The 14979-nt window shown below is 37.8% G+C and overlaps 1 protein-coding gene across 2 annotated transcripts in view; it reads right to left on the reverse strand.

Annotated features, from left to right (window-relative positions):
- NSF (N-ethylmaleimide sensitive factor, vesicle fusing ATPase) overlaps nucleotides 1-14979 on the reverse strand; it is a 126222-nt gene that overhangs the window by 3603 nt on the left and 107640 nt on the right. For both annotated transcript variants that reach the window (XM_081109411.1, XM_081109410.1), the window contains exons 18-19: nucleotides 2728-2862; nucleotides 1548-1661 (exon numbers count right to left, since the gene is read on the reverse strand). In XM_081109411.1, coding sequence (XP_080965537.1) covers nucleotides 1548-1661; nucleotides 2728-2862 — 249 coding nt within the window. The remainder of the gene's footprint in view (nucleotides 1-1547; nucleotides 1662-2727; nucleotides 2863-14979) is intronic.

Genomic DNA, 14979 nt, shown 5'->3' on the forward strand with positions numbered 1-14979 from the left:
AACTTGATCACTGACCTGCAGGCATGAAAGAAAGAGGAAGGGGTAGGGATTGGGGGGAAAAACCCCGCATAGTTTCTTCTATGCAATTATTGAAAAAAAGTGTGTTGAAACTAAAAAAATGAAGAGTTGATTATCTGACAGGTTTATCTTTTTCCAAGGAAAGAGCCAATACATCTGTATATGCACTTTTACCAAGAAAAATCCTAAGCAAAGTGATTAGTCTGTAACTTTAACTTACTGCTCAAAATGGGAAATAAATAATTATCGGCTTAAAAGTAGTCTGGCTGACAGTTCAATAGATTAAACTTTAGGTTCCCCAAAACCACAATTTTATTTTAAAATAAATTTACCAGCAAAGATTAAAAAGCATTCATTTTGTCTTTCCAATCTGTTAGTGGTCCAAGAGCCTATTTCATTTTTAACTGACACCACCGCCGCCACCCACTGCTCACACTGATCAAGCGGCAGGGCTGAGCAGTAATACATGCTTAGAATGCAGCCTAGGACCTCAGTAAATTCAATGCAAGTTTACTGAGCACCCTACTATGTGTCTGCCTCTGTTCCAGGGGCTGAATTCAATAGTGAGTGACAGCCAAGGTCCCTGAACTCACTCACAAAGCTTGGTAAGGATACATTTATTATCTAACTAGATAAGCATAAGACACAGGATGGGTATGTGGAGAGGTAGAGTTCCCCAAAAAAGAGAAAAGGCAAGTTGCCAGTAGACGTGAGAAAGACCCAAAGAAGTTTCATCTTTGCCCGAGCAATAGCCTGGAGCTCAGTTTCCCTGTGGGTGCTTAACTATACAGTAGTTTGCATGACATTTTCAGGAGCCCAGGCCAGGGGAAAATAGAGCCCAAGTCCAGTCTGCACAACTCAATTACTTTGTCTCTTAAAACAGCTTCCCAGGCCCCTGTTGGTGTATGTGTGGTAGCTGCCTGACCACTGATGGACAATATCATCCCCCCTCCATCAACTGCCTGTGACCCTGGATAACTCACTGACAACCTGTGGGACATTAGGTACCATCATCTCTAAAATGAAGGGCAGCAGAACAATTGCTCTTTGAAGTTCTTTCTAATTCTGTAATCTAGTGACTCCCACCCAATGTTAAAACTTAAAATAGCCCTAGCTGGTTTGGCTCAGTGGATCGGGCATCGGCCTGTAGAGTGAAGGGCCCTGGGTTCGATTTCAGTCAAAGGCACATGCCCGGGTTACGGGCTCAATCCCCTGTAGGGGGTGTGCAGAAGAAGGCAGCCGATCAATGATTCTTTCTCATCATTGAGGTTTCTCTCTCTCTCTCCCTCTGAAATCAATAAAAGTATTAAAAAAACAACTTAAAATAACTTTATAACCTTTTCTTCTATTTTTGAATTTTAAGAAGTGATAAAGAAAAGTACCAATAAATTATTGTTTGATCTCAGGCTACTAATATCAACTTGAACTCAGAAATAATATAAGGAAATTATAACAAATTAAAACTTTAGCAAACAGAAAGGCATATGAAGTTTCTATGTCTGAATTGTATGGGGAAGGACGCGACTTACCTGTAGGGACATCTCGATCAACATTAGCAGCTTCTTGATTCCTATCCAGACCTTCTTTTCTTTTACTTGCTGTGCAATTATGGTACGTTCTTTATCCTTGAAGTTGCCCAAAAGCTATGAAAACAATAAAAGTAATGAAAGCACTATTATAGTGAATTGACAATATTAGTTAATTCTCACATTTATGCTTAAAAGAACAGTGATAAGGACCAGTTGACTGGTTCAAGTTGACAGGATTCTCTCCTATTTTAAAAAAACTAACCTGACCTTTCTAAACCCATGAGGTGTGATAATGAAACTGAAAATCGGTACCCTATATCCTGTTTTCCTATCGGCCTCTATTATCATTTAGAGGTATGTTTGCTGGGGAAAATAGCTCCACCATTAAGAAATATCAGTTAAAATTTTTAACATTCCTTTCTAGAAACAATCTATGTGTCAAAGCAGACTAAATTTAATTCTCTTATCCAACTGGCACAAACGCTGCTCAAGAAGATAACCTGGAGACATTTATTATATAAATAATTTCTATTTTGTTGGGGGGTATGCCCCAATTTTATGGGTCTTGAGGATTTTAAGGAGCCTTCACACTCGAACAAGTCATAGATAATATTTTCTAACAGATCTCATCGAGTCACTTGTACACATTGATATTAATAAAAGGTTTAATTGAGGATTTATTTTTTAAATTAAAAACTTTGTCATTCTCAAAAAGATTGAAGAAAAACATTTTCATATTATGAACTTGATTATAAAACAGTTTCTTTTACTTCTGTAACTTTCATGAAGTTCCTAAGATTTTAATCATTATTCCAATTTATTAAATAAATACAAGTAAATGGGCTGAAAGCTACTATGAATAACTATATTGATTACCGTCCCTGCCCTCACCCCACGTTTCTGGTCCTTGTAATCTAGGTGCATCACTCATGCTGAACACAGTGCCTCATTGCTGGCAGTTTGTGTGCTGCCCACACCAAGAAGAGGGAAGTTCACTCTAATTTATATTCATCTCTCATTCCCCTAAATCATGAAAACAACTGAAGGGATAGCCCAGGTCGCATATTCTAGGCTAACATAGAAACTAAACGCCAGGTGCAAAGTCTGGCACCCCTTAGCATTATTTCCAGCCCCAACTCCTTTCTTATAAACGGTGAGCAATCCATTGACTCATTTTCACCTCCAAAGCTTCCAACAGCTGCTCTCCTGTGGCAATGTTGGGCACGTGGATGGTGGTGCTGAAAGCGGTAAGCATTTCCATCTCCTGAAGGACATCTTTGCGGCTAGTGGTCCCAATAATAAGAAGCTTGCGGCCCTGACCACAGAGAGAAAACATGTTAAAATGCACAGCATAAGCTGATTCAGAAACTAGAGTAAGCCTGGACAATACCCATTTCTTTAATCGCAGAAATGCAAATGATAAGGCAATAAAAAAAATCAGAATTTTCCTCCTGAAATTAAAAAAGAATAATCAACACCATGATTCAGAAAGAGCAACACTTCCTTCAGGACAGGATTCAGAAAGAGGCAACAACTCTTTCTCCTCATTCACATCAATAAATAGTGGCTTAGTAAATCAGAAGGACATACAAGCCAAGGCACTTCAGTCCATGTTTGTAATTCATTTTTCATAGCCAACATGGTATATGTATAGTGGGAACTGGAAAAAAATGAATGAATGAATGAAAAGTCTGTATCATCCACTTAGCAAAGCTTTATTATGATTTTTAGAAGGAGTAGGGTACAAATATTTTACATGTCATGTAGCTTAATTGTGAAAGGCATGGTGCTAAGTACTGTACATAATTGTGTCATTTAATATTTTTAAATTTCATTTTTATTTCCAACCCCCAAAATATACCAAAAAATGTTTAAAAACTGTACCAGGCTTATGCCACTATTCCTATTGCCTGTCTATAGAGGCAGCCACTTTCTTAGCTTTTTTCTGGTACTTACTTTCTTATCTTTAAATAACAAGGTTATACTACTATTTTAAGAATTTTGTTTTTAGCTTTAAATATTTTTTACTGACTTACTATTATGGAAGATGGTTACTTAATATTAATTTTGCATCCCCCCTCCTATATCCTTTCTCATCCTTCTAATACAGTTATTTCACAGTCTTTGATTAAATCTATATTCATAATAAATCTATATTTATTATTATTATATAAATGCGATTTACAGCTAAGCCATACAAATTTCCTTTCTTGGACGACATTTTGTTTTTAGTGTAGTTAATAACTGCCATTTTCCTCCTTTGCTTAGTTTACCAGGTACTTATCACAAGTTCATCTCCAAACAAACACAACCATGAATATTCTTTTCAATATATTCAAACATGCTAGGAAATTCTAAAGTTGTTTTTTTAAAGACATCTCCCTCCTGAAGTCTCCTGTTCTCAGAGCTCAGTATGAAATGACTGCTCTCTAGGCCTGCTCTGCAGCTGCAGTTCTAGAACTTTCCACTCCCCTCTGTTATAACCCGTTTCCTAGCCTTCCCTTTCCTTCATTTATTCTCTCTTCCCTATGGTGCATATACTCCAAAAGCTTCCTAAGAAGCTTTGGTATATGAGAGTAAAAACTTAAACATTTCTTTGAATGTCTGGAAATGCCTTTATTCAACCCTTAATATTGTGCACACTGTTCATAATTGACAGTTTGGCTAGGTATAGAGAACAAGGTTGGAAATAATTTTCCCCTCAGAATTTTGAAGGCACTCTATTATCATTTAATTTTCAGTACTGTTGGCTGGACGACTGATGCCATTCTGATTTTCTGACTCTTTGTTTCTAACTTGTATTTTATTTTTTTCTGTATTTTAAAATTATATCTTAAAAATATAATTTTAAAGGAATCTTTTCTTTATCCCTATGTTATGTAATTTCAAAATTATGTACCTTGAGATCAAGTCTTTCTTTACTCATTTTGCTGGGATTAGATGGGTCCTTTCTAAACTGGAAATAATCATTCAGTCCTAGGAAATTTCTTTGAGGTTTTCTTCTGTTCTTTTTCTTTCGTTTGTGCTCTGCCTATCCCCACCCCAAAATTTCTATTAGTTGGATACTGGTCTACTAATACTAATCTTTTTCTTTTCTACTTTTTGCACTTGGTTTTCATTTCTTTCTCTAATACTTTTTAGGTTAGCATCAACTTTATCTTCCAACCTTAACATTAATCTCTGTCTATATATATATTTTTTTATTTCTAAGAGCTCTTTCTTATTTCTTGAACCCTTTTTTTACTGCATCCTGTTATAGTTCATGGATACAATACTTAATTTTAGATTTCTGTGAATTCTACAGATTTTTAAAATGTTTTCTTCTTTGTCTCTGTTTCCTCTGAGTTTGTTTTTTCCTATTTGTTCATTGGAGGCTTTCGCAAGAGTGTGGTCATTATTTGATGACTAATCACAATTAAGAGTTAAATTAATATCTGGGAGCTCTGAGTATGAGGGCTTCACTACAGGGTGAGGATCATCAGATAAGACTTGGCTGATGATTAGGGGTCCCTCAAAAGGTCAGGATGTATAAATTTTTTCCCAGAGAAGACTCTTCCAATCTCCTTACTGAGGGCTCTGAAACCTACTTTCCAGCATACTGGAAGCAGATGGGGAAAGGTGTCTGAGTATCTCGCTGTTCAATATGGAGACCTTCATTTACTCCTATTTGCAGTATGGCACCTCTTTAGAGCACACTCTCACTTAATGTTCATTATAATCCTGAGAATTAAGTATTAGCATTATCTCTATTTTACTGATGAAACTATTGAGTCTCACAGATATAAATAATTTGTTCAAGGTCAAAAACTAAAAAAAGATGAAGCCAGGAATGAAAACCAGATCCAGAATCCAAAACTGTATGCTGCCTTTCTTCATGAACAACACATTAAAAAAAAAAAACTTATTTGGAAAATGGAATACATTTTTAACTTATGTCACTGTATTTATATACACTCATTCCACAGACAAACCTTTAACATAATTATTAAAACTATTCACAGATCTTAGAAATTCAGCGTTTTAAAACAAATATGTAAATAAATAATTATGTGTAAATTAAAATAAATATAGGAAAAGATTTTAAGAAGTTGAAGAACAGATGCAAAAACAATTTCAATAAGGCATGCTACTGTCAATAAGACATGCCAGCCTGTCTCAGTCTTATTCATTGTTTTTGTCCATCTACTGTCCTAAGAATAGATAACGCGTCACTATAAACAAAGGCATGTCATAGAAACAAAACGGAACCCTTATGGTAGAATTAGTGATTAGCATATCAGATGACTGTGCAAGGACTATGGGATAGACTTATACCTGTGATGTACACAGATGGAAAGATAATCATTACTATTAGTGAAGAAATCAAGTAGCTACAAATCAAACACATTTATCAACAGAGCTTTACCAAGCTCCTATGAATATGGAACAGACCTTGTATCTACGGATGGATACAAGGGATCATTACAATACAACACGGGAAGGCAGAGATGTTGTCTGTCATGGTGGAGGGAAGAAACATGAACCAGAGGAACATCTCCTTTTCTCGGAGGAGGTAATTCCTGAGCTGAGTCGTAAGGAATGAGTAGGTTGTTTAGGACCATGAAGGGGAAGGTCACCTCAAACCAGAAGGAGCTGAAATATGTAAGTCCAAAGGCAAAATAACACAAACAAAAACTGAGGTGCTGGGGGAATTACAAACGCATAAAGACTTATAAATACCGACTGTAACAGAAAAGTGGTGCATTTACACTACACTGCAGGTATTTTTCAACACTAAATTCTAGTGGTAAACTTAGGAACATATTTCTGAAGGCTGAGAGATGTCAAAGGCCACACAGGCTGGAATATCCTTATTACATTTAAAGATTAAGTGGTTCTTCTCTTTTTCCTTAGGTTTTTAATGTTCCATAACCTGTAATTCAAACTCCCTCGCCTTGCTCCTCTCTCCCAGACAACTGCTGGCCTAGAAGATGGCACTGAGGGAGAAGCTGCTTATCACTCCAGAAAGCTGGAGCTGCCCTTTCCCAGGGGGCCTTTTCCTAGGCTCACAGTAACTGCCGAGGCTCACAGAAACTCAGTGTGGAAAGACTGCGAAATGTAGAGCAACTTATAATAGAGATGCTAATTTATGTTTTGCTTTTCTTCTTGTTTAACAAGACTGCAAACACGGAACAGAGGTCACGACCCAGGCAAGTTCAGGCCTTGACTTGTAAAGCATCATCTTTACGAAAACACCAGAAAAAAACAACCCACACAAAAAACACACAACACCACATTACGAAATAATTAAATTGAGCCGGGTCATTTTGTATATTAATTAGTGGAGTAATGCTCATGAGGAAGCTTTACCATGAAAAAGCAGCTCTGAATGTATTAATATAATAAATCACATTGGAGAATGTTTTGGAGAAAAAGCTGACAGCAGCATAAAACAGGAAGGCCAGCTTTAAAAATAAAAGTAGAGCTCAACCAACCCAAGAGGGTAAATCTAACGTGTTAGTATATGGCTACTAGTCTCAAGCCCACAGTGCCAAAACATGCTCCTTGATGGAAAGAAAAAATAAATTGTTCCCAGCATACTCTTTACTGAGATTTGTTGGTCCTGTTGCAATAAAGAAAAGGCCTAAATAAAATGACTATCTGCCAATCGGATTATGATAAACATTGTTCCAAGGTTAAGTAAGTATTAGTTAACTAATTCTTAGTGCCATAAGAAGCAACTCAGGTGAAAACATTACCATGAAAAAGGCAGGGCTCAGTCAGGTGTTGATCCTTCAAAAAACACTTCTTTACATGATGAAGAATGAGCCAAGTACTAAGCAGTATCTAAGCCTTTTGCCACACAAAGGCCTAACCAGATAATCCACACCCTTTCATAGGTCTTGCCCATTGATTGGCCCCAATAAACTGATTTGTAACAAAAGTTCATATGGAAGAAAGCTTTTTTTCTTCTTAAATAAAAATGCCACCAATATAATACTGCAGTGAAATGGAAGGGCTGATTTTAACCTGTGAACAAAAGTAAAGTCAGTTATGCAGTAAAGAAAGGCCATTCTTTCCATATCATTCAATGCTGAGCAAGTGTAATACATCCTTGGTAAGAAGAATTAACTGTGAACAATTGGGGACTCTGAAATGGATTAAGAAGTTTAAAAGTGCAACTCTAAACTGCTGTGTGCTGGGGGCCTTAAATTTTACTTTCTGATTGTTAGAAGTTGAGGTTTTTGTAAACACAAAGGAGACATTTCAGGACATTAAGAATTTATAAACCCAGTAACCAAAAGATACAATAAATGAGTTGATTAGACCATTAACAAGAATTTTTTCTGTTCAGGTACTTATGGAATTATATGATTTGGTTTGTGCCTTCAAAGTGATTATAATTTAGCCGGAAAGAGCAAATAAATATTCAGGGAGCACTACCAAGTAACACATCAGTACATACAAACTAACAATGGCAGAGGGAGCACAGCATATGGGGACAGTTTCATTGGGGTGGGGTCATCCAGGAAGATTCCTGTAGCACTGTGGAGACGCGACAAAGGAGGCGCCTGAGGAGAAGGTTGAGTCTCTAATGCTACTAAATCCTATGTGGGTGGTGGGGGCAGCTGAGCCAGAGTGCGAAGGGCTGGTAACAAAGTCTCCTTGGAGAGATGGGGAGTGGGCAGCCAATAAAAGGAAAACTCAGAATGCCACACTAAGGAAGGAGATTTGGTATAAAAAGCAACAGGAAACTAAAGAAGGTTCTCAGGGAGGAAGAACTGTGATGAAGAGACAGATGATCCTTGTGGCCAGAAAGCTGCTGCACTAATCGCATGTCAGTTCTACAAGCAAGCATGCCAGGAGGGACGTCTGCATACCTCAGATATACAGTGGCATCCTTTTTAATGCAAGCCCAGGGCTGGCAGAAAGCAAGGGAGGAGAGGCAAGTACAGTCTCCACTGTTCATAGCTGTGCGATCCTGGCTAGATTATTTAACTTCTCAGGACTTGTCTCCTCCCCAACCATAAAAATGGGATTAAAAATCATACCTACCTGTCAGAGTAGAGCAAGAATGAAAGGAAGTGAGAACCTGAATGGTTTTGAGGGGAACCTGAAAAGTCATCCTCTGCCTAGGACGTCAGGAATCTACAGCAGTAGGTCGGGTGGGCGAGCAGGGGGCACCTGAGAATTCCTTTTTCCAACAACACAGGGCACCAGCAGCAAAAGATACCAAGAGCACATTCTCCCACAGGGCCAAGATTCACTGTGTTAGGGGAAGACGAGAGCACCAATCTTCAGCTTAACTAGGGTTACGGCGAGGCCCAGATGAGGCCTGAAGCGAAAGATCAAACACCCCCTCAGAAGAGCCAGGGCAGCTGTGAGAACGAGGGGCCTCAGTAAGAGGCAGGGGCTTCTGAGGGAACAATCAGTTCAGGGCAGAGGGTGTGAAAACACTTTCCTGGTAAGAGGTGCTTTAGTCCATCACTGATCCTAGCTTCATTCTTGAAATGGAAATAATTTCTTTTATTTTACTTAGTTTGTCTTATTCAATAGAGATATTTTAAAAAAATTATACCTAACATAGTGCTTGTATGACTTTATTGCTGCATTTATTTGCAAATCTGAATCTTGTTTCTAGCCTGTCCTCCCTAGGGGGAGGAGCCATGTTTATTCACCTATGTTCTCCTGGTAGTTCTTAGCCCAGCAAGCCTAGCACAGAAGACTCCTATGCTCCCTCTGCCTAGAATGCTCTTCCCTTATATATCCACATGGTTCTCTCCCTCAAAGTCAAGGCGTTGCTTGAATGTCACCTTTCCCATAAGGCCCTACACAAAACCACCCCCTACACCCCATTTAAAACTGCAATCCCCACTTCCTCTCCTTCCTTTTTCCTGATGTTCCCCCATAGCATGAATCACCTTTTAACATACTAAATACTTACTCATTTACTACTTTTACTTATTTATTGTATTTATTACTGGTCTTCCTTCATAAGGATGGGACTTCTATTTGGTTTTATTAATGTATTCAGGGCTAGTCTTGTAGACAGAAGTTAATAAATTTGTGTTGAATGAATGAATGGTGATCTCAGTGTAGCTTTCTAGAAGATCATTCTTTGTTATGTTCTCTCTCCTGGTTCTGGAAAAATGCACATTATACCAAGTGTTCAATAGGAAAATATATTCTGAGCTGCAAGTGTTGAATGCTATGATAATAAGTTTTAAAGAAAATAATCTGCCCTGGCTGGTTTGGTTCAGTGGATAGAGCATTGGCCTGGGGACTGAAGGGTCCCAGGTTAGATTCCAGTCAAGGGCACATGCCCGGGTTGTGGGCTCGATCCCTGGTAGGAAACATGCAGGAGGCAGCTGATCAATGATTCTCTCTCATCACTGATGTTTCTCTCTCTCTCTCCCTCTCTGAAATCAATAAAAATATATTTTAAAAAAATAAAGAAAATAATCTAAAATGAATGGCATGTATGATTCATTTATAATGTAAGTAGATGCAAAGGCCATCATAGCTCTTTTAGCTAATTAATTGATCAATCAATGATCAAGCTATTGATTAGATAATACAGACTTCTCTAACACAGAAAAGATAAAATTCATTAGAAGCCATTAATTTAAGCTAGTGAGATAACAAGTATTAGTAAACATCTATTGCAATTCTTGGTTCTCCCAAGCCAATGGGAAAAATTGACTACCAATAAAAACAACCAGGAATCTCTGGACAGTGAAAGGAGAGGAATGGGGCCTCTTTGCATATCCTGCATGCATTTCTGATTTCTCATGCTCAAATGTCTGCAACTTCTTCTATTTTTTTGCAGGGGCGGGGGTAGGGGGGGGGGTGGTTAAATGTTTATGTTGAATACCAAAGGAAGGATGTTTCAAATAAATCATGCTACAACTAGGCAGACAACTATAGTTAAACTCTCCATTAGATTTTACCCTGAAGCAAATTCTTAGTCTACTGTCTTTGTAACTATTGCAAGTAGGGCTGAGGACAATAAGGAGGGGAATTCATGATGCAGATTGGATATGAACTGAGAAACTTCACCCCAAATAATTACTGTAGGCGAACAGCCCACTTTGTAATATTAAAGAATATTTTAGTACCAGCTTGTGAAAAAGACACTGAGTCATCAGATTTTACCCTTGGAGTAACTCTTAAAGATTACCTAATCCTTGCCTTCTCCCTCTTCTGGTTATTTTGTAGTGGAGAAACCTGGGGAAAGAGGTGAAGGAATCTGTCTGAAGCTTTTATATCCAGGAGGGAGCTGAAACTGAGCTCAGGCCTCATTGATAATCCACTATGCTTTGCTGTCCACTGTTCTTATTTGTGTAATTTTAAACTCATTTCAGCAATAGCTGATCCTTAATTATGAGTTAGTTAGGTTGGATATATTACCTAGACATTCTGACCTCTGAGCTCTTAGGAGAAAGGTTAAAGAAAATAAAGTTATACTCTTAGTATTCTTGTACCAAAGGAATAGATGCGTTCTCTCATTAGAAACTTAACTAAGATGACCACTGATTAATCCAAACTCCTTGACCTTTGCACCCACAGTAATTTTTCCTACTTCTCTTAGCATTTAGCTGCATACACCCTAAAATGACCCCTCTGCTCTACCAGGTCAATTTTCTTTTTCTTTTATTTAATTTCTATCTCTGTGATTAAAATAAATACTTTTATTGTTTTGTGTTTTTTTTTGTGAGAAAGAGAGAGGACGGGAGAGAGAGAAACATCAATGTGCAAATGAAACTTCGATTGGCTGCCTTGTGTACACCCCCTACCCAGTCATGTGTCTGACTGGGAATTGAACCTGCAGAGGACAATGCCTAACCAACTGAACCACATGGGTCAGGGCTACCTCTGTGATTTTTATCCATAAAATTCCTCTTTATTAAAATGCTTTCCAGAGTTTTCTTACAGTTTGCAATTATCTCTCATCTTCAAAATATTTCAAAGCCTGCCCTCATTTAACCCCACACAATCCAGTTTACTCCTTTAGGCCCCACCTTTCAGAACATGGATTCAACATGCCCAGTAATAATATCTCACTTATCTGGAGACCAATTTGCTGGACAATATCAGCTATCCTGAACACAGACAGTCAAACACGAAAACAGCACAAGTCCTCTAACTTCTAGGATGCAAGACAAAACACAAGTGGCTTTACTCACAGGTGGTACCAACTTATCATTAGGCACAGTGGGCACAATGCAAAGGCCCATAAAACTATGAGAGACCCACAAAAGTATTCTTTCTTTTAAAATCAGAAGAAAAAGAACTTTCAGGTTGAAGAAAATGTTTTAAATACCAACAGTTAAAAAAATAATAATTTTTTTTTAACTGAAGGAAGGTACCAACAGAAGGCATAACATGGCCCTGCTTACAGGAAAGCTCCCCCAGCTTTCACCATAGCCTACTTACTCTTACTTTACAAACAACTCGTGAGTCCTAGTGGTTGCCTATCTAGTTCACAGATGACCAGAAGCAGCAAATTATGAGACTGACGCGCTGCCTACTGCGCTAAGGAGGCAGCTCAGAAGCAGCAAATTAGAAGAGGGGGAACTGCCAGAGGCAGGAACTGATACAACTCAATTGGATTCTGCAAGTAACAGCTGATAGCAAAATAATTAAAAACAAGAACAGGTACAAAAATTCAAAAACAAAACAAGGCAAAAACAGGGCATATTGGGCCTACTTAATGCCTACTGTGGAATCTTATACATTCTAATCGTTCTTGCTGTTACTCATATTACTGACCCATGTGATTATGGTATGCAATGATGATCCTTATTCATTAACATAGCGTTTATAATACTTTGCTTTAGACAGATATATGTAGCAATTTTTTCCTTTTATAAAAGGCTAAAGTGGTGGTGAATATACAATACACCATACAGATGTAGTATAGAACCGTACACCTGAAATGTATAATTTTATTAACCAATGCCACCCCAATAAATTCAATAAGAAATAAAATAAAATAAGGCTAAAGTATAACACTTGATATTTAAAGAGGTTAAGATTTAGTCACTTGGAGAAAATGAAGCCTTTGATTTCTTATGAATTCCTATTCTTGCCTCCAGTGAAACTGAGTATGCCATATGAAGTCTAAGATAATAACTGTACATGACACATATCCTTAAGTTCCCAAGAATCAGTCAGCATATAAATAACAAGTCTGCTGATTCTGGCACAGCACACCCTTTGCCATCCCTCCCCACTGTTGCAGAGCAGGGATTCCTTAGCATGGCACAGTGGCCCTGAGAAATCTCCCTCTTACTCATTGTTCAAGACCAAGATCAAGAACTACTATTTGTGAAATGTTTGTAGATTTTCTCAGGTATAATGGACCATGCTTGCCTTTATACTTATATTTTATAAGAGTATATGTCCAAACACTGAATGGGTTGTGCTAAATTATTTGATGTCTTTCTGAAACTTGAATTTAACTGGGCATCCTATATTCATATCTACTAAGTCTGGCAACCCTATTCCGGGCAGATTCAGCCCCACACCAGAGTGGACAGCTTGGTGAGCAGAGTGTGGGCTGCATGTTTACCTCATCCTGCCACTTGACCTTGTGCACAAACTGCACAACTACACATGTGGTCCTGGATTATGAGCTCTTTGAAGGCAGGTAAATGTCTTATTCATCTTCGTATTTCTGTAGTGTGGAACAAATGCATATCCTAGTAAAAGCATATATTTCTTAAAGTAATATTTCAGACTTGCCTGTCAAAAGAAATATTTTTGGATGGAAAGGAAATTTCCTATCTCCCTTCCATGAAACTTAATATAACTATTACCATCTATCTCAGTCACACAGCATTCAACTGTCATGAGTTCAGACTAGAAGCACAGCACTGAGCTGAATGCTGGGTGCGTTTCCAAGGACAACTGTGAGAGCCATTAGGCACTTTCATACTTTACTCTCAGGACCACAGGGTATCTCACAGGCCAGACCTTAAATTAAATCAGCCCTAAAAAACGAAATAAGGTTAAAAAATATTATATAATAAACAAGTTTAGAGACAAAGGTAGAGTTACTTAACTCTGTTAGTCACACAGCAAATTAGTTGGAAGGGTTGGAATTAAAGAATTTTGACAGTTATGCTGTTAAAAAATGAAAATAATAATATATTGTTTTTATTTTTACTGATTATAAAGTAATAAATTCTTATTGTAGAAAATTTATAAAATACAGGAAATAAAGTAGAAAAAAATCACCTACAATTCTACTAAGTCATAGCAGTTGTCTTTAAGATGGAGAAATACTAGAACTGCCTTTTATTTTCATTCTGGAAAAAATTTCCTTTTTTTGTGTGTTTTAAAATAAACATCATATCTTATAAAATAATATTAGTAGATGTATTAAACTATTGAGAAGATGAATTCAAATCTTTTTTACTAATAGGGTATGTGGTCAGAAAGTTTGGAGGCCATTAATATAAAGGCAATCAAAATAGACAATTATGGAATACTTGCTTTTCTTTTTATAACTGAAATCTTTTTTTTCCTTTATAACTGAAATCACACTATAGGAATAACTGAGGATGACGTGCAAGGTGATTTGACAGTTGTGCAGGCAGTTGCTGACATAGGCCGAGTTTACACAGATAACAGGTCACTAGCTGTGTGGCCAGAGCTTTTCATCTGACTGCTGTCACTTGGTATTTCTCCCTATCCTCCCTTCCCATCATTACCCCTCTTCTTCCAGAAACTTCCCCATTCTTCCACTTGCTCCAGAGCTGGCTAAGGCAGGGTCTGTAGGAGCAAGATGGCTGGCAGCTAGAGGAAAAAAGAAAACTACTATGCTCTTTCCTGCTGACATTTTTAGGACTCGCTTCTTTAGCAGTAGGCCATGGAGATTAGCTCCTTTGATGGGGTTGGCCACTTTGTTGGTTTTAGATATTTTTGTGTGTGTGAGGAAAGACAGAGTTTTCTTTGAAGTGAATAATAAACTAATAACTGAGCTGTGCTTTGCAGTTTACAAAGAACTATAATAAACATTTATCTTATTTAATTCTCCCAACTTAAATATTACTATTGTTCCTACTTTACAAATGAGAAAAGTGAGGCTCAGAAATTAAGAAACTGGATTCGAATTCAAGTCTTTGCATTCTAACTCCTGTGCCATTTATACTGCCAATGCCAGTTCTACGTGTAGTTAAGAACCACCATCTTCAGAATATCCATCAACAAATATAATCTACATAGCCCAAATAGGTTGAGAAAGAGAGAGGGAGGAAGGGAGGAAGGAAAGAGAGAGGGGAAGAGAGAGAGAGGGGGGGTGGGAGAGGGAGAGAGGGAGGGAGAGAAGGAGAGAGAGGAAAACAGGGGGTTTCCATTTCCCAATGTGAGGGGAACGTAGATGAAGTGGTTCTAGACCAAGTAGTGACTTAAAGAGATCAAGGCCTGATTCCATCTTTATTCAATA

The sequence above is a fragment of the Myotis nattereri genome, assembly GCF_964212035.1.
Source record: "Myotis nattereri genome assembly, chromosome: 16".
NCBI classification, from domain to species: Eukaryota; Metazoa; Chordata; class Mammalia; order Chiroptera; family Vespertilionidae; genus Myotis; species Myotis nattereri.